We start from the raw sequence: 18,765 nt of genomic DNA, 5'->3' as shown, positions 1-18,765 counted from the left end.
GCAGCAAACAGCAAGCAGCAACATCGCCAGCTGTTTTACACTGCTTTGCTTTGGTTTAGCGCAGAAACAGCCAAAAAAACGAGCAAAGAAAGCATCGAGCGACTTAAAGACACCCTGTATAAATAAACAAATTTAGATAAATATGTTTATTCAAAAATATTTTATGTTTTATTATGTATGCTTTTATTTACAATGCTTACTGCCATAATAAATAAATATAATACAATTAAATACATTAATTACTAATGCCAATATTATGACAAGCTATTTAAGTTTATGGTTAATTTATGTTTTTATTATCTATCTTGTAAAAATAAGTAAATTTTGTGAAATTTAATATACGAATATAAATTATTAAGGTTTTTTTTTTTAATGAGTACTAAAGAAAAATTTCCTTAAATAATTATTATTAGTTTATTGAAATACCGTATATAATTCCAATGAGCTGAGCTGAGTTAAGCTGTGTTCATTAAAATAGCAGTGCTTACGACCCATACGATAAAGATTGAAAACACTACTTCTAGACAAAATGTAGTTATCACAGCTTAATGTATATATTTTGGGTACTTTAATTATTTAGCAAATATGAATTATTAAAGAAAGAGACACATTATGATGTTCATTGAAAAATATTGGTAAATAGAAATGTGGCAAAGAGAGCTAGAATCGCAGATGGAATGGATATATGGATACATGGATACATTCAGTAGTTTAACATAACCTCTTTGAAAATATTGTAATACTGTGTTCAAAAAGCGCACACAAGAGTAGGAAGAGACAACAGCAACAGCCGCAGCAGCAGCAGCAGCAGCGACTGCGCAGTCATCGCATGAAAAGTTTGCTTGCAAAAGCTGCGGCCAAGCAGCAGCAGCAGCAACAGCAACAGCAGAGGCAGAGACAGCTACGGTCAGCTTTGGCGTCTGCGCTTGCGTTCAGACTTCTTTGAGACTTCGCTCAAGAAGGTCGTGTGTGCGCTCGCAGTAAAAAAAGCTCAAAGCTTTGCATCGTTTCGTTCCGTTTCGCTTCGTTTTTGGTGTCGATTTGTTTCGTTGAGTTTTCGTTTGTCGTCTTTCGTCGTGTTTCTTGAGCGCGCAATTTGTAAGTGTTTGTTTGTGAGCGTGTATGTGTGTGTGCATGTTTAGGGATAAGTCAAAGGACTCCATACACAAGCAAAAAGAAAAGCAAAGAAACCATTTGAAATTGATAGCAGAAGCTGAAGCTGTGCAAAATTGAGGAATAACAATTGCTAAATTGAGTGTGTTTATCGTTGAGTGAGTGGAGTGCTACGGTTAGCAATTGGATTGCATTGGATTGTATTGGGATTGCATTGGATTGGATTGAATTGCTGCTGCCGCTGCCGCTGCTGCTCTTGCTGTTGCTGTTGTGCTATTGCTGCTGTTTGTTTGCGAGCTGCAATTTCGTTTTCATTGCGGCTGCTGCAACGCGCCTGGCAGTGAAAGTGATTTGATTTTGCAATTGCAGCCCGAGCTGAGCTGCAATCGCAATCTCTAGCTGTTGCCGTTGTTGTAGTTGTAAACAATATCTTAACTCTCAGCTGCTGCTGGTTGATTTGATCTGCTTGGTATCATTATATCCACTCTGTTTATATATACAACTTTATGGCCAGCAGATCAAATCATAACAAAACGCAAAGCAACGCAACGCTCAGCGAAGCCAAACCAAAGCCGAATCGCAAAAACCCAAAACGAAAATACACAAAATTGCAGCTAAAATCGCAAGCAATTTTCAATTGAATTTTATTGCATTTGTTTTTTTTATTATACTCGTATCTAAAAGCGTGTTTTTCCACTGTGTGCTTCAATTTATCGCAGCTAAAAAAAAAATACGAAACAACAAAATCAACTCCGAGTCACACAAATTTGCATTTGGATTAATTCTGCAAATAAATATCATTGGGTAAGTCATATGAATACAGAAAATAATTTGATTTTCAAACATTGCCACACATTGAAGCAGTGACACAAATGAGAGCAGAAACTAATCGAATGCTCAGACATTTCACATTCAATCAACATTTATTAGCAATCGCCGCGCAGTGCGACGATTAAATCATTCAAATTGCAACAGCGCACGAACCACAAAAGCAGAAACCAACTAAAAGAAAAGTAAGAAGAAAAAAAATGAAACGAAATGAAAACTAAAGCGTCGTTATCTAATAAATCTTGCAATATACAGGCATATGGGTGCCTAAGCATAGTTGCATATAACACGACATGTAACGCGTTAACATGGCGCGATCTTGCAACATGTTGAAAGTATTCGCATTAATCGCTAGAAAAATGCATAAACTGGCTAAGAAACTGGCCAATTGCGATTGCCACAGAGTATTTACGGGTATGATTTGCTTAAGAAACTCGAGGAATTCAACATGATTGTGGATATTGCCACAAAAATATTTGCACGATAATCCAGTTTTCCTTGATTGACAATCTTTTGGTCTACCGAAAATGAGTTCAAAACATTTAGCAAGGCTTACAGAATTCTAAATACAACGAAATTGTTTTGAAAATGAAATTTGTGTTTTGCAATTTTCATTGCTAATTGAATAATCCCACTCGATTGTTGCTTGCTATCAAATATCAAGTTGCATTTCCTTTCTCGTGATCATATTTGTTCATTTATAGCTGAGCAACATGTCGCTCCAAATTTGTCATGTTTGAGTGTATTAATTATATTTCGACAGCTTGAAGCTTGTTAATTATTATATAATAAACATTTGCAATAAACACTAGCATTGAATAATAAATAAACAAACTGAACAGAAACAAAAAACAAACCATGTCAAGTCGCTTATAAAAATCAACGAAAATGCAAAAACAACAACGAAAATAAACAGGAAAACATAAATAAAAGTGCGTTGAAAAAAGGGCAAACTAGTAAGTGGGAAAGAGACAGAGAGAGATGGAGACGCAACACAAAAGCGAGCGACGAAAACTTAACCCAAATTTGCTTAAACCACAAGTCGGCCCAAAAAACTTAAATTATTTGGCAACGTTTTTATAGCCCGGCCGTCGCTTTGTCTTGTGACTATACAATGCGTTTATGTGTATATGTGTGTGAGTGTGTGTGGACGTGAGCGTACAATATATGGCTGCATGTATTTGTGTATGACATGAACTTCATTATCAGCGCAACGCCGCCAACGCCGTCGAAGTCTTTTTTTTTCGGTTGTTTCTTTTCTTCATTTTTTTTTTTTTTGGTAACATCTCTTTTCTTTCTTCTTTTGCTTTTTCATTTCGCCTTTTTTTGTTTTCCTGAAGTGGTTTTATTTTTTTATTTAGGGCTTTGCTTATTGCATAAGCGGAGAAACTCGTATTGCTCTGCATGCTCTTTAGAGCATGTTATATATTGAATTGGTGCCTCGTTGTTGCTGTTGCTGCTGCTTTTGTTGCTGCTGCATTACGAAAGACTTAAGGCACAAACTTGAGAACTTTCTTCAACTGCCGTAAATTTATTTAAGACGCACTTTACTGCTAAACTTGACATAATCCAAAACTCTATTAAATGACATTAATTTAAGATATGAAGTTCACATCGCGGCTGAAATATATTCTATGCATGACTTTGTATATAAAGTAGCTCATCGACTGCATCGTCACCTCACTTATGATTATGGTTATGTGGTGTCCGAGAAAACATAAAACCCAAATCCGGTTGGGTTTTTCAGGCCGAGACCCTTTTGAAAAGCATCTGGCAATAAACCCAAATTTTTCATTGTACGATACGAGAAACAAGTTCCGCCAAATTGTGACCATGGCAATGGATTTCTTGCTGTGCTTGGCTCAGCTCAGCTCAGTTCAGTTCAGTTCAGCTCAGCTGCTCGTATTTCTTTCATTTCTTTTGTTGATTGTTTATGTAAATAGATTTTTGATTGTGTCTGTTTTCTTTCATTTCATTTCATTTCGCGTCGTTTCCTCGCGGCGTTCGCTTGACTTATGTAAAGCAATCGAAAAAAATGTAAATGATTTCTTAATGCGCGCCTCCACTTTCCGACTCGCAATCGTAATCGATTATGCATTCATTTTTTTTTCGCCTGTTAATTGGACGATGGCTACTGTTTTCTTTATTTATTTTTCGATGTAGATCTTATGATTAATCTTAACTGATTAGCGTCTGCAGAGAAGAGGCGTCTTCAGTGATGATGCGTATTTTTTGGTTAGTTTTTAGCAGCTATTTGCGGTTAGTGACCGGATTCTTCTCTTTCGACTCACGCTCTATCTCCACGCCGCAATTTGCACGAGTCATTAGCGCAAGACACAGGCGAGACAAACAATGAAAATTAAAAATAGCAAAAATAATACGAGTATACAAAATTTGATGGCGCTTATCTAATGCATAGTTGCAAAAATACAAAAACAACAAAAACAAAACACTATAGCCATTAAACCATAAAGCGCACACACCCAAAGCTTAAACTGTGCAACAGATTTTTATTAATATATTGCCAACGCTAATTACATAAGCATTATCAATAAAAAAACAAAGCTGCTGCTGCTGCGATTTGCATGCAATACTTATGCTATGCAGTGTATCTCTTGCTTTTGCTGCTGTTGCCAATGCTTCTTAACACTTTTTGCTGCCGGTGTTGACTTCACACATTCGTAACAATTGCGCAGCAGGCGCGTGTATTGAATATTAATTAACGTCTGTCTATCTCTGTCCCTCTCTATCTCTCTTTCTCTTTCCCCTCTCAATACACTTCGATTGATTATGTAGCACGGAGTGCGCCGCTTGCGATGTGGCAACAACACTTTGGCGAGGGCCCAAATTGCCTCTGCTGCTGCTGCCAGCAGCTGCCAGCTGCCTCTGCACTTACCTTACCCAATAGCTTTCCATTGCGTTGTCTCTGAGTATGTGTGTGTGTGTTTGCTTTTGGCCTGGCTAAATGTGCCAATGGCATGACACCAATTTTCCATCGATGTGCGCCTTTGTTTAGAGTTCACCCAGCTGAGCTGCTGACCCACTTGAGTGCGTCTCTCTCTATCTCTCTCTCTCTCTCTGTCTGTCTTTGTCTGTAGCTTAGTCTCGCTGCATTTATTGTATGTGTGGGAAAGTCAAACGATTCGACCTTTTTGCATTGGCCATTTGCAATTGGCCAATTGGTAGCAATTCAAATAATTGCCGTCAACAATTGCAAATGTCTTCAGCAGTGGAGGCTAAGCTCAAGTAAATACTTGATTTTCATATTGAATTGTCTGCAGACAAACTAATTGCAAGTTAATTGAAGACACAACTATTAAAAACTCTTGAAAATTTTAGTTACAAATTCATTCTTAATTTCCACTAAATTCATTCATTTAACACAACACTATTAAAAGTCTATTGAAGATGCATTCATTATTTATTTTCAATTTAAGACAAACTAATTGCAAGTTAATTGAAGGCACAGTTTTTAAAAACTCTTGAAGATTTTAGTTACAAATGCTGTCTTTATTTTATTTTAATTTAAAAAAGATTTTAGATTTATTTTCCAGTTAAGATACAACTTTTTTAAGTCTTTTGAATCTTTTAGTTATTCATTTTTAATTTATGATACATCTATGGAAAACTTTTCAATATTTAAATTACAAATTTATTCTTTATTGATTTTCAATATAAGACACAACTATTAACAGCTCTTGAAATTGTAATTAAAAATTCACTCTTTATTTATTTAAATTTGAAACACCACTTTTAAAGATGTTTGAATTTTTTAATTACAAATTCATTCTTTACTCATTTTCAATTTGAAGCACAACTATCGAAAACTCTTAAATATTTTTAATTTAAGACCCAACCATTGAAAAACTCTTGATGATTAAAGTCACTAACGTATTCTTTATTAATTTTCATGTTGTGTTTCAGTTAAATTCCTATTAACTCTTGAAGATTACAAATTCATTCTTTAAACTTTTCCATTGGCTACCATAAACATTTTACTTTATAATTAATTGTATTTAATAAAATGTTTTTGGCGGCAAAAAAACCTTTTTTTAGTCAACAATTTAATGTTGACTATCTTGTATAAAGCAAGTGAAAGAGTTTTGGGTAATTGCGCATTTGGCTTTTGTTTAATCGGTAGTTAAGATAAAACTTCAATTTGCTGGCGAGTTTAGTGAGCAGCTTTTCATAATTCATTTGTGCAATCGTGTGTAATTTAAGCAATTTGTGGAAATGTGGAAATGCCTGATGCAGACACACTCTCGACACACACACAATTTTCCAGTGGCTGACATTTATTTATTTATGCACAGAGCTCGTCAGCGGCACAAACGAGATGCAACAGGCGACGCGATAAACATCAGTAACAACGACTTGTGACAAATGCAACGACGACGAGCAACGTTTTTGGCTATTGTTTGTGAATAGTTTTTTCTGTGTTTTGTTTTATTTTGTGCATTAGCCATTGTCATTTTCTTTTCGGTTTTCGGGTTTTTCTTATTTGAAATGCGTATTTACATTTTGAGTTGAACAAACCGCCGCAGCACGCCCCAAACACACGCACAACGCGGCGTATACGCAATGTCGTTGCATTGTATCCGCATCTTGAGCATCGCATTTAAAATGCATTTATCTCAATTACGAATAAAAGTTTAAGGAAAATACACAGAGAGAAGCAGCAACAAGCAAAAATTGCTTGTTTACTGCGAATAAACGAAACGAAGCGAACGAATTGAACGACGCATTGTTTGCAACAACAGCAACAACAACAGCAACAAGAAAACTTTCACTAGGCGCCAAAGTAAAGCAAAGTGCACATACAGATAAAAGAGCTACACAAAAGAAGGGCAGCAATAAAAAACAAAAAAAAGAGGAGCACAAACAATTGTTAATTAAAACAAATAAACTCGCAGACACCAAAAAACAAAAAAAAATGAATGTGAATTATGCGTGCAGCAAAAAAAAAAAAAACAGCAGTAAAAGAAATAAAAAACGAATAAGTGTGAAAATGAGGCAAATAAAAGAAATGGAATGGAATGAAATAAGATGAAGGAGAAAGACAGAGAAAGAGAGAGGCGAAAGGCACACAGTAAGCAGTAAGCAGAAAGCAGAAAGAGGTAAAGCCAGTTTCCGGCGTCCTTCACAAGGCCGTTGAAATAATTGATGCCAGACGTAGCCGCAGTCAACAGCTAAAGCTGCGGCCAGCTCGATGATAATAATAATCAAGATGATAATGACGACACGTTGATGACTGATGTGCTTGAAGTTGTTGTTGATGAAGCAGCTGCTGCTGCCCATTGTATCGCATTTTTAACGCATTTTTATATAACAACAATTTCGATTGGGGCGCCCCTCGCTTTTTTGTTCACCTTTTTGCATATATGGTTTTCCAACACTGCACACAACGTTTTGAACGATTTACGACTCTTGCTGGTTGCATCACAGCATAATTCGCACGAATCGTGCATTTTAACTATACACAAACTTATATATATATATATTTGTTTGTATCGGTATTATATATGAACAAAATTCCGCAATTTGTTGACAAACCAGTCGTGGGACGCCATTTGAGGCACTTTTCAGATTTCATAATCGCACAGCGAGCAAAAAAAAAAAAATATAAACAAAAATCTATCAGCCTCGCACAGCCTCCAGAGCAAATGTGTTAACCATTATGCAAAACGATCTTCATGGCTGTCGAAGGAAGTAAACAACAGCAACAGCAACGAAAACAGCTTCTCTGTCACGTTCCAAGCAGTTTGCTTCCTGGTGACACGACCCACGAATCCCGATACCAACTTCAACTTCAACTGTGACTCTGTCTTTAATGCTCTTCCTCGCATATTGAAAACTCTCCTTTGCCGGTAAATCAAGTTCAAAATGTCAAGTTTGCGCGGTTGCAAGAGGCGGTCACCGCAACGCCTGCCACACAGAGGAAGCTTAACAACAGCAGCAACAACAACAACAACAACAACGACAGCATTAACAATAACAGCTTAGGCATCTCCAGCTGCCCGTGTGGTGCTTGAACTCGAAATGAAAGTGAAAATGCGCTGGCAGCGACGTCAACGGTGACAGCGACGTCGACTGCAACGCAGCTGAGCGCAAAAAGTTGCCAACTCTTACTTTCAAAGCTGTTGCTGTAGCTGTCGTTGCTGCTGCTGCTGCTGTGGTTGTAGTTGCCAGTTGCTAGTTGCTGTTGCTGCTTCGTTGACCACACAAATAAGCAGCAACAAAGAACGCGGCAATTGCAACAGGTCGACAAGCAAATACCCTAATTTAAAGAGAAAAATTATGAAACTACGAAATGATATAAGTAACAGCATTTCAATTATAAATAAAAAAAAACTTTAAACAAAAAATTAAAACTGTGTCATTTAAAGATCTCCCCAGTTGAGTTGGAATAGGTAATCAGAAATTAAAAAAATATATATATTTATTTAAACTCAATGAAATTTAAAACCATATTTATTATTGCATTATGTTTAATATCAAAAAATTCACTTACAATATTTTAAATTAATTATTATAATTGAATAACAATTATAAAAGCTTTAAATTCTCTTTGAAATCTGCACAATTTAAATGGAATATGAGTAGAAATAAAATATTTACAATTTTTGCATAAGATTAAGTATCAACAAAAGGTACAATTTTAATTTTTTTAAAAAATGAATTAAAAAGTTTAATAAATGGCATTTTAAAATAGAAACAAAAAACCATAGAAACCATTTTAAATAAAATAAAACTAAGTTTTAATTGATATTTAAAAATCTACTCAATTTAACTGAAAAAAGGAAATTTTAATTGATGTATTCATTAAATTTAATACAAATAATACAGTTTTAGTTTCTAATAAATTACAAAAATCGTAGCATGAAATTTGCTAATTTTCAACTGAATAATTAACTCCTACTACAAACAACTATAAACGTTTGAATTAAACAACAAAATGAAAATAAAATATTTAATTTAATATCCGAAAAAACAAGTTCAATTACAAAAAATTCCATAATAAATTTGTGCATAATTGCGTAAGTTAAAAAAAAAAATAGTTTGATTAATGTTTCTCCAAAACGAATTTCCAATTTGAACAGTTATTAAATTGAAAATACAGACATAAATGTTGTTTTGCAGTAAATACATTTACATAGCAACATGCATTAACTTTAAGCAATATCAATTTATTATCTGAAAACAGTAAAAAAATAAATTGCAATACTTCAAAAATGCCTCAAGACATGTAAACAAAATCTGTTGCCTAACAAACATAAATGAATAATTTGAATTGTGAATTACATAAATATTCATAAGTGAATAGGCAGCAATTATTCACGAATAACTCAAAAGTGTTTGACGTACTAAACGAAGCCAAATGCTCCACGCTTTTGATTGAAGCGCACACTGCGAAATGCAATTGCAAAAAGTTAACTTTGCTTTTATTGCAGTCATTCATTTCCTTCTATCGTTAAGCGTAAAAATAACTTGAAAAGCAAAAAAAAAAATGGCAAAAGGAAAATGAAAAACGTAAAATGCAAAAATGAAAAATAAACTAAAAATAAAAGCAACGCGAATTTGCCGCTTTCCAGCCACTTGGAGTGACTTTTATTTTAGTTTAGTTTTTTTTGTGTTTATTTTTCTCAACTGGTTTTTTGGCGCTGTTGCCAAAAGTCAGCTGCTGCTGCTGCTGACCGAGGAAACGCATGTTGCAACTAGCTGGCGCGGCGTGCCACCAGTTGATGTTGCAAGCTGATGCTTGAATCGGTAATTTGCAATTAATTTGTTGTCGGTTTAATGTGAATTTAATGCTCAAATCGTTGATTAAAACCGCCAGATGAAAGCTCATTTGAACATTTAGCCACAGCTAATGGGCGGCCACGCCACTCTTTCCCCTTCCCCCTCTGAAACCTCTTACAATAATAATATCAATATACACACACAGGAGAAAAACACACCCACATCTAATGTCTTGCTTGCAGTCATTTAATGGCCAAAATGTTGTTTTCTTTTCATACACGTAAAGTAAATGCCAATCCGTTAACTTCATGTTTCTCTTCTTGTTGTTGTTGTTTCAGGCAATTAAGGAAGTAATTTGTGGCTGTCGATGTGCTGTAGTTGTAGTTGTTGTTGTTGCAAGATCATCAGCCAGGCAGCGTCCCGAGTCAGTTTCAGCGTCAGCGTCATCGTCATCGTCATGAATGCAACCACATGAAACGTCGGCTGTTGAAGCGTCAACAGCAATTGCCATAATTGCCATTGGAGCAGCAAACATACACATATACACAGACACACACACACATCACTTATACATACGGATACACACCAGAGAGCTGGAGGCAAGGAGTCCAATAACCGCACCACCCATCCGACAACAACAATAGCAATAGCAACAACAACAGCGTTGAGCATCGAAACTCGCCACACGAGATATCTGCGGCAGGCACAAATCCAATTGGCAGCCAGCAACGTTTGGCTCCTCCAAACTGAATTGTAACAACGCGTCAAAGCATCGGGCGCCGGAAAATCCCAAAGTCAAAGCCAAAAACAAAAAAAACAAAACTAAAATAGCAGATAGAAAAACCTGTGGAGCGAGGGATCAATGAACGCGGCACGCAGCTGCCAGCAACAACAACAACAGCAGCAGCAACAACGGCGCAGCGGAGCATAAGATAAAACGAAACGGGCCAGCATTTGGCTTGGCAACGTTCAAGTTCAAAATCGCCATAACAACAACAGCAGCAACAATTGCAATTGCAACTGCAACTGCAACAAGCAGGAAGTTGCACAGCTGCACCTTAATTGGGCGCAGTGTCATTACCACCACCACCACCACCACAGCAACAGCAGCAGCCAGTACACCAACCAACACACACGCTCATCCCGCTCAATGTAAGATGTTAGTGACCAATCAAAACAACGATAATCAGCAGCAGCAACAGCTTCGCCACAGCCACAGCAACATATGTCACAGCTGCAACACTTGGCAACTCAGCGTTTGCCTGCTTCTTGGCTGCCTCTGGCTTCTAACAGCCACCACGGATGCCACCTCGCCCACCTCCACGGTATCGACAGCACTGCTGACGGGCCAACAGCTGGCGCCGTGGCAGACAACAGCCTCGTTTGTGGCCACCGCTGCTGCAACAGCAGCGCCAACAGCACGCAATCTCTATGCGCCATATCAGCGCTTTAGTCGGCAGGACGATGTCAGCTTTAAGGATGTGCGACAGCGCACCGATGGCAGCATTGTGCAATCCTTTGGTTCCTATCGCACAGCACGCCAATCTGCCGCTATCCCACCATCCGTCGCACAGCGTCGCTCGGATGTAGAAATTATACCAGCTCCTTCCGTGGAGCTGCCGCTGAACGAGCTGATCACAATACCCAAGCAGCTGGTGCCCACGCTGCCCGAGAATGTGACGCGTCAGGGACGCAAGCGCAACTACATGTACATTCCACTCCAGTCGGAGGCGGAATCCGGCACCGCGGCCACCTTGCTGCAGCTGCGTCCCAGTCGCAATGCCTCGTTGTCGGCGCTGGGACCGCCAGCCGACGGTGTTGCTGCTGTTGCTCATGAATTCGGCGCTGCTTTGGCTGCCCAGGCAGAAACGCAGCCACAACCTCAATCAGATCGCACGGAGCGCAGCGATCTGATGGCTTCAGCCAGCTCCACAGATAAGCTGGAGTATGCGGAGCCAGAGAATACGAGTCGCCGCGTGGGCTTTCAGTTCCCCAGCTACAGCCTGAAGCCAGCGAATCCCTTCTATCCGCAAGCCTATCGTGAGGACAGTCCCATCTTCGATGAGGCCAGTGCGGCCAGCGGTGTCTTTGAGCCGCAACCTTATAGCGAAGATGCCGCTCCGGCTCCCACGCCCACACAATACGAGACACACGAGACGCGCCACACGCGTCAGTTGTACTTTGACTCGGATGTCTCGCCGTCCAGCTTTGAGTTTCCCGGTCTCGTGGCCAACTCGAAGCCACACACACTGAATGCCGCTGTGGCTGCTGGGAAACTGTATCGCGATGATGTCACCAAGTTTGGCGATATCAATGGTCCCATCACCGCCTTGCCGCAGCGCCTGCAACGCGGCCTCTACTTTGGCGACACGGAATTCCGCACCGGACCTCCCGCCCCGCTGCGTCAGTTTGGTCCACAGAAGGCCTTCACCGAGTACGTGGGACCTGGCGATTATCAGAGCTCCCGCAAGAGTCGCTACTTTCCCTACAAGTCATCGCGCAGTCCACGCGTTGTCTTTCCCAACAACGATAATGTCGGCACCACCGGACCCAGCGGACCCAGCAGCGCTCCATCCGGCAATGGAGTTTACTTTAGCGACAACATTGCTTTCAGGTGAGCACGAGTTCAATTAAAAGTTGTCTATTACTTGGCAAAGGAAATGCAAAAAGTTGATTAGGTTAAAGTAGTTTATCGGGCTTTTTGCAATTAGTGATAGAAACACTTTACGATTGCTATCAGTGAAATTTATTTCCATTAAATGTGGAAATTTCTATTTAGATTACGAGTTCTCTATTTATTTTTTAAGATTCGAAACGCACAGATTGAAATTATGATTTACAACTAATTGACAACGCAACAGCATATTCACAAAAATACATTTAACAAACGAAATTTAAATGAGACCTTAACACAAATTTATAAAGTTGCTATTGAAGTTACAGTTTCAACCATTTTTTTTTACAATTTATCATATAAAATTCTTACGAACGGCATCAGTGAAACCAGTTTACATTAAATGGAAATAATCAATTTATATTACGAGCTCTCTTATTTCCTATTGAGCGTTTTATTGACAACTCATTTAGTTTAGGTCAAAAGCATTAAAGAAATGCATTTTAAATATCAAATTTAAATGGAAAATAAAAGCATTGCAAAAAGTTGATATTGTTGCGGTTGAAGTTATTCAGAAGAACCGTCTCCTCTCCATGGGCCACCTTAATAAAAAAAAACGAGTTGAATAAACGTTTTTGCAATTTATCATAGCAAAACTTTACTATTGGAAAAAGGCAAATCAGCTTACAATAAATTAAACATTTCTTTTTGAGAACCTTCATAAATTGAAATGCTGATTTTCAACAAATTTATTGAAGTTTGAGTTATAAAAATGTTTTTTTCGATATAAAATTTAAAAATTAAATTAAATCTAATAAAAATGTTAATTACAAAAATAGTTTTTATTGGCAGTAGATATAAAAAAATATTAAGTATACAAGCAGTTGGCAAAAATAAGTATACGCTAAGAAAAATCAACTTACATTTAAGTGTTATTTACAATATGATTTTTAATATAATACCTATTAAAGTGTGTTGTCTTAGGCCTATGCCATAATTTGTACTTATCAGACCATTTTTACTTTAAAATATAAAGTTTCATTTTCAAATTTCCTTTCTTTCTACAGAGATCAGAACTTTGGCATTAATGAACTGGCTGCCGTTCAAGATGTACGCAACGATTATAGCCTGCAGGATCTGGACAACGCTGCGGAGGCAACGAGCAGCCCGCAGTCGGCGAGCACATTCAAGGAGAAAGGTAAGAGCCAGACTCTAAATACAAAAAGGCCAAATGCTACGGCTTGTCGTCTAAGTTAAGCTTCAGTTGTGTGTTGCTGCTGTGGCTGCTGCTGGGAACTGCTTGCACTAGGCCTAATTGTCCCAAAATAAAAAGAAAAAAAACAAACCTAAACACAAAAACCAACCCAAAAACTCTCTCTATCTTTATGTCTATCTATCATCTACCCCAAACACATAAACACATATACACAACCTATGTACATGTTGCTCTCATCGCAAAACAAAAATACAACAACAAAAAATACATTCCCCACAACCATTTCGACAGTCGACATCACAACGGACATGGAGTGCCAGCATCGCGGCGGTACCTGTGAGTTCTTTTTAGGCTGCTGGCTATCCGGTGGCCTCATACAGGGCACTTGCAACGGATTGCTGCGGGGCTGTTGCCATCGCACCGCCAAATCGGCAAATTTACGCAGCTCGGACTATGTGGGCAATACGGTTGATCTGACCGATTTGCCGCAAAAGAACTTTGGACCGGTCAACAACGAACCCAGTGAGTGTGGCAGCGTCTACTCCTCCTCCACAAAACCAAAAAAAAAAACCAACAAACAACAAATACTTGCAACAACAAATATACTTTATATAGCCCAAGCACGTGCACACTAAAAATAAAAATTAAATACCAATTCAACTACTCTCAAGAGGATTCAGCTTGCCGCTTTGTGGATCCGATAAAAAAAACAAAAAATGTATTTTCTGCATGCGATTTTTCTTTACGATTTTTGTTTTTGTTTTAGTTTTATATACGCCTAACAAATAATTTTGTTTGTATTCGTATTAGTAACTGCATTACGTTGTTTTGTTTGCTTTGCTTTATGATTTATTTGTTATCGTTATCGTTGTTTCTATTGTTATTGTTGTTGTTGTTGCACCATAAATTCGTAGTCTGCTTTAATTAAGCTGCAATTTGTTGGTAACTTTAAGACACGCTACTAAAAAATGAAACACAACAACGAAAAAAAGAAGAAACGCCTCTCAAATGAGGCGCCAAGTGAAATGAAAATGCCGCCAAATGCAATGGGAAAATGCGAAAAAATGCGAGGAAAATTGAAACTGAAATATGAATACTAAAAAACAAAAAAAAAAGAAAGAAAGAAAGATCTTTACTGCCCTGCAGCATGCGCATGTTAATTAGCAGACTTGATGATAATTAAGACACATTTACACATCATTTAACGGCATGCAAAAGCAATAATAAGAGAGCTCCATGTCCAAGCGATCAACGAGATTACCACCTGACCCTAATCCCCCCACAATCCACCTCCCACCATCCCTCTATACCCACTTCACCCTCAACTCAAGCAACAATCACAGACTAGAAAGTTGTTGCTTCTCCCGGTCAACCCACCACAGAGTTCATAGATCACAGGTCAAACAAATTGCGGGCAGTTTCCAAGCGGCTTCATTTGGTTACGTTTTTCTCTCTTTTTATTTCTTTCTCCACACACACACACACACTTCACCTCTGCCTGCCTTTTCTTCCACTCTGCCTAACTCTGTTCACCCTAACGCTTCTGTTGCTATGTTTTGCTACTAACTTTTGTACTACAATCTATCTCAGCCTGACCCGACTGCTCGCTAACCCAAAGACAACCCCATCTCTTCTTTCTCTCTCTCCCCTCTCGTCTTCTTTAGGCTGCGGCATCTCTTTGGCCAAGCAGACAGCACAGCGTCGCATTGTGGGCGGCGATGATGCCGGCTTTGGCTCCTTTCCCTGGCAGGCATACATACGCATTGGATCCTCCAGGTAAGTTTTGGAAATTCCTTTCGCTCTCAGCATCGTTTCAATTTCTAATTCAATCTTGCAGATGTGGCGGCTCACTAATCTCACGTCGTCATGTGGTCACTGCCGGACATTGTGTGGCACGTGCCACGCCCCGTCAGGTGCATGTCACACTGGGCGACTATGTGATCAACTCAGCTGTTGAACCGCTGCCCGCCTACACTTTTGGCGTTCGTCGCATTGATGTGCATCCATATTTCAAATTCACGCCGCAAGCGGATCGTTTTGATGTCTCCGTGTTGACGCTGGAGCGCACCGTGCACTTTATGCCACACATAGGTACGATTACAGTTGTGATTTTTTATTGATTCCTCCTTACTTCATTTTGTATATCGCAATTTGAGTAAATTCTGGATATTTTGTAAGTCTGGATTATTATATAGCAGCGAAGCAGGATCCATTCATTTCTAGCTCTAGCGAGATATTTGCTGTGACTGATGATGGTTATGCTAGCATTTTATTATAGAGTCCCATCTAATGAACTAAGTATGAGACGATCCTCATGCAAACCCACAGCAAAGGCACAAATGTCTAGATATCAAAACAAACTAAGGCAAAATTAACGTTACAAGGAAAAAATGTATCCAAATGAAGACGACTGAAGTATTGATGTCACTCCCCTTTTCGTCATCCTCCAAGCCATAGCCTTCTAAAATATATATTCAGTAGAAGACACAAATGTAACTCACAATTTATCCATTTCTTCACAGCTCCCATTTGTTTGCCGGAGAAGAACGAGGACTTTCTGGGCAAATATGGCTGGGCAGCTGGCTGGGGCGCCTTGAATCCCGGTTCGCGTCTGCGCCCCAAGACGTTGCAAGCCGTCGATGTGCCCGTGATTGAAAATCGCATCTGCGAGCGCTGGCATCGACAGAATGGCATCAATGTGGTCATCTACCAGGAGATGCTATGCGCTGGCTATCGCAATGGTGGCAAAGACTCGTGCCAGGGCGACTCCGGTGGCCCATTGATGCACGAGAAGAATGGACGCTGGTACTTGATAGGCGTCGTCTCGGCAGGCTATTCCTGTGCCTCGCGTGGCCAACCCGTAAGAGCTGAATTTAAATATATAAATTCTTTATTTTATTGCTTAATTTTTTGATTACAGGGTATCTATCATCGTCTCGCGTATACCGTGGACTGGATATCCTATGTCGTCGGTCTCACAGCCAACATTTAAGCGCTATAGAGCAACTCGCGTCTAATTTATTTTTTCAGCTCCCAGCCGGAGCGCGTCTTGTACATAATTCACTTTTCGGCTTCTTTGACATACACACTTCTTTTGCATACACTTGTAATCTCTCTATTATTTATGCATATTTTTAATAAATCATCAAACAAATTATAAAGTTAGTTGTAAGAAAAAAAAATGTGGAAGCTGCGTTCGGTAGAATTTACTTAGCTAAGAAGATATCCTCTTAAGTGGGGGAACAAAAAGATCGAAAGAGCTTTGCGATTTGCATAAAATTTTTAATATTTACCTAAACTAGAAATTAATTATTAATTAATTTACTTAGTCATATGCGCTGTTACGTAATTTTAAACTATTTATGAACTAATTTTGTGTAAATAAATTATGTAAATGTTGAAATCAAAGGCAAACGACTATCCAACTTTTTATTACGTATACGTACTGTTATGTTACATGCATCACATATCTGACGAGTGTTGTTGCTATCGCTTCAGCGGCATATGCGGCATATAGATCCGCGGATAAGGTAAACTGGCTGCCCAAGCTTGTTCTGCATCCTGGGAATAAAGCGGACTGCAATGCAGCTGCTGCTGCATGACCCGGAATAGGGTGAACACCTCATGATATATCTTATAATAGATCACTGGAAGAAGACAAAGTACAAGTTAAAAGCAAGTAAGGAACTCGAAAAAAATACAAAACTATACCGAAAGCTATGAAAGGTATATATACATACTATGTCTTTACATTCCCAATGTACCATAGAGTAGAAAATATACTAGATATACCAAAACAATGAAAACCCGACTGCAGCTTCTACTCTATGGCTAGAGACTATAATATCAAGTAAGAAAGCTACAGTCGAGTATGCTCGACGGTACGATACCGCTACCCATTTTCAACAAAAATAAATATACTAAATTATAATATAAAACGAACAAACACTACATCATACCAAAGACTATGTTTGGTATATCGATATACTATTACATTTAAAATACCAAAGCAACTAAAATCCAACAGCAGTAGCAATTTTTTCCGTCTTTTTTAAATACCCTCTACAATTTTTAACTAATTGCAAGCAAATCAGTAGGTATCATTGAATATATCATTAATCGCGAATTTTTATCTGTCTGAAATCTAGGTGTCCATAGGGACCGACTGATAAGCAGTCATGGCTCTTTTCCCTTGGCCGGACACAAACTTGTTACACAATTCTACCCCATGGGTAGTGGGTGTAATAAAAATAGGTTGAAAAACTACTTACCCAATATAAGTGCAAAGACGAGCAAACACATCAAGAAACTAGACAGATCGATAAAGAGACCCGCCATGGCATAAAACACTCCCAAATAAAGGCCAAACCCGAACATAACGCCATGGTAAATTAGCCAAGGATAAAGCAAGCTGCTCGAGTCCTGCCAAGTCGATAGTGCAACAACAAACTCAATAGAAATCATTTTTAAAACTTACCCGCGCCACACCAATGAGCAGCAAGAGGCTGACGCCTAAGTTAATCAATGAAAGCCCATAGGCAACCGTACTAAATGCAGCCAACACTGCAAAGAATCGAAATTACTTGATATCAAAGAAGGTCATCTCGGGGGGAATACAAACGATTCATCAGGAACTGCTGCTCCTTGTCTGTGGCATGGTTGAGCAGCAAGTTTTTAATCAACAGTTCGACATCTGTTTGCATATTAATGATCATCATGGAGCTAAAGACAATCACGCTTGCTATGATAACGCCCAGCCAACCGATTATGATGGCATTGTACTTGAGATTCTGACATTGCACATACGCAATGCTGCTGCCACATGCCTCAGCTGCACTTTGCGCCGTCGCTGCGGCTTTTGCTGCTGCGACTGCTTCCGTTGTGGCTTTCGCTTTGGCCGACATGGCGAAGAGCTCAAACTAATTTAATTTCGATAAAGTTCTATTGAAAACGATTATTATTTGTGTTACGTGTATATTTCACTGACAATTATGATGGAGTGTATTGAGTTGGTTGTTGATCTAGCCAATGTTGTGTTGATTTCTAGCCTGGTTTCACAATCGATTGACAACAAAGTGAATCGCCTGCTGCTATCAAATATATCATAAGCCCAAAATAAAAGCATATTTGATATGCTAATAACCACAACGAAATGCTTTTAGAAAGTTATATTAAAGAATGGAGCATTCCATCTTAAGCCAAAGCGAGTGAAAATGTGCTGCTCGACTAGATGATACCCTAAGATTGATATTAG

The 18,765-nt window shown here is 38.7% G+C and overlaps 2 protein-coding genes across 6 annotated transcripts; one reads left to right on the top strand and one right to left on the bottom strand.

Annotated features, from left to right (window-relative positions):
- The first annotated feature begins 931 nt into the window (after positions 1-931).
- LOC133840543 (uncharacterized) lies at positions 932-16,919 on the top strand. Of its 3 annotated transcripts, XM_062272432.1 has the most exons (9): positions 932-1,098; positions 1,833-1,917; positions 10,020-12,295; positions 13,363-13,493; positions 13,803-14,033; positions 15,176-15,287; positions 15,349-15,602; positions 16,034-16,371; positions 16,432-16,919. In XM_062272432.1, exons 3-9 carry the CDS (start codon positions 10,839-10,841, stop codon positions 16,501-16,503), a joined length of 2,595 nt encoding a protein of 864 aa, XP_062128416.1. In that variant the 5' UTR covers positions 932-1,098; positions 1,833-1,917; positions 10,020-10,838; the 3' UTR covers positions 16,504-16,919. The 3 variants fall into 3 exon arrangements, with proteins under 3 accessions (XP_062128416.1, XP_062128417.1, XP_062128418.1); XM_062272433.1 differs by lacking the exon at positions 1,833-1,917; XM_062272434.1 differs by lacking the exon at positions 13,803-14,033 and having other exon boundaries at positions 933-1,098.
- LOC133840559 (uncharacterized) lies at positions 16,616-18,555 on the bottom strand. Of its 3 annotated transcripts, none has more exons than XM_062272455.1 (5): positions 18,133-18,555; positions 17,989-18,074; positions 17,783-17,933; positions 16,958-17,158; positions 16,616-16,809 (listed from the first exon to the last, which is right to left on the bottom strand). In XM_062272455.1, exons 1-4 carry the CDS (start codon positions 18,413-18,415, stop codon positions 16,998-17,000), a joined length of 681 nt encoding a protein of 226 aa, XP_062128439.1. In that variant the 5' UTR covers positions 18,416-18,555; the 3' UTR covers positions 16,616-16,809; positions 16,958-16,997. The 3 variants fall into 3 exon arrangements, with proteins under 3 accessions (XP_062128439.1, XP_062128440.1, XP_062128438.1); XM_062272456.1 differs by having other exon boundaries at positions 16,616-16,804; XM_062272454.1 differs by lacking the exon at positions 16,616-16,809 and having other exon boundaries at positions 16,915-17,158.
- Positions 18,556-18,765: the final 210 nt, after the last annotated feature.

The sequence above is a fragment of the Drosophila sulfurigaster genome, chromosome 3 (genome assembly GCF_023558435.1).
Source record: "Drosophila sulfurigaster albostrigata strain 15112-1811.04 chromosome 3, ASM2355843v2, whole genome shotgun sequence".
Taxonomy (NCBI): Eukaryota; Metazoa; Arthropoda; class Insecta; order Diptera; family Drosophilidae; genus Drosophila; species Drosophila sulfurigaster.
This window is presented reverse-complemented; position numbering and strand designations above follow the sequence as displayed.

Bases quoted from the DNA above. Each gene is read 5' to 3' on its own strand.
- LOC133840559 (XM_062272455.1), bottom strand. From the start codon at position 18,415: ATGTCGGCCAAAGCGAAAGCCACAACGGAAGCAGTCGCAGCAGCAAAA. The intron at 18,075-18,132 runs GTTTGTATTCCC...GATTCTTTGCAG, and splicing joins GCAGCAGTTCCTGATGAATC to TGTTGGCTGCATTTAGTACG. The intron at 17,934-17,988 runs GTAAGTTTTAAA...TCGACTTGGCAG, and splicing joins TGCTCATTGGTGTGGCGCGG to GACTCGAGCAGCTTGCTTTA.
- LOC133840543 (XM_062272433.1), top strand. From the start codon at position 10,839: ATGTTAGTGACCAATCAAAACAACGATAATCAGCAGCAGCAACAGCTT. The intron at 14,034-15,175 runs GTGAGTGTGGCA...CGTCTTCTTTAG, and splicing joins ACCGGTCAACAACGAACCCA to GCTGCGGCATCTCTTTGGCC. The intron at 15,603-16,033 runs GTACGATTACAG...ATTTCTTCACAG, and splicing joins GCACTTTATGCCACACATAG to CTCCCATTTGTTTGCCGGAG.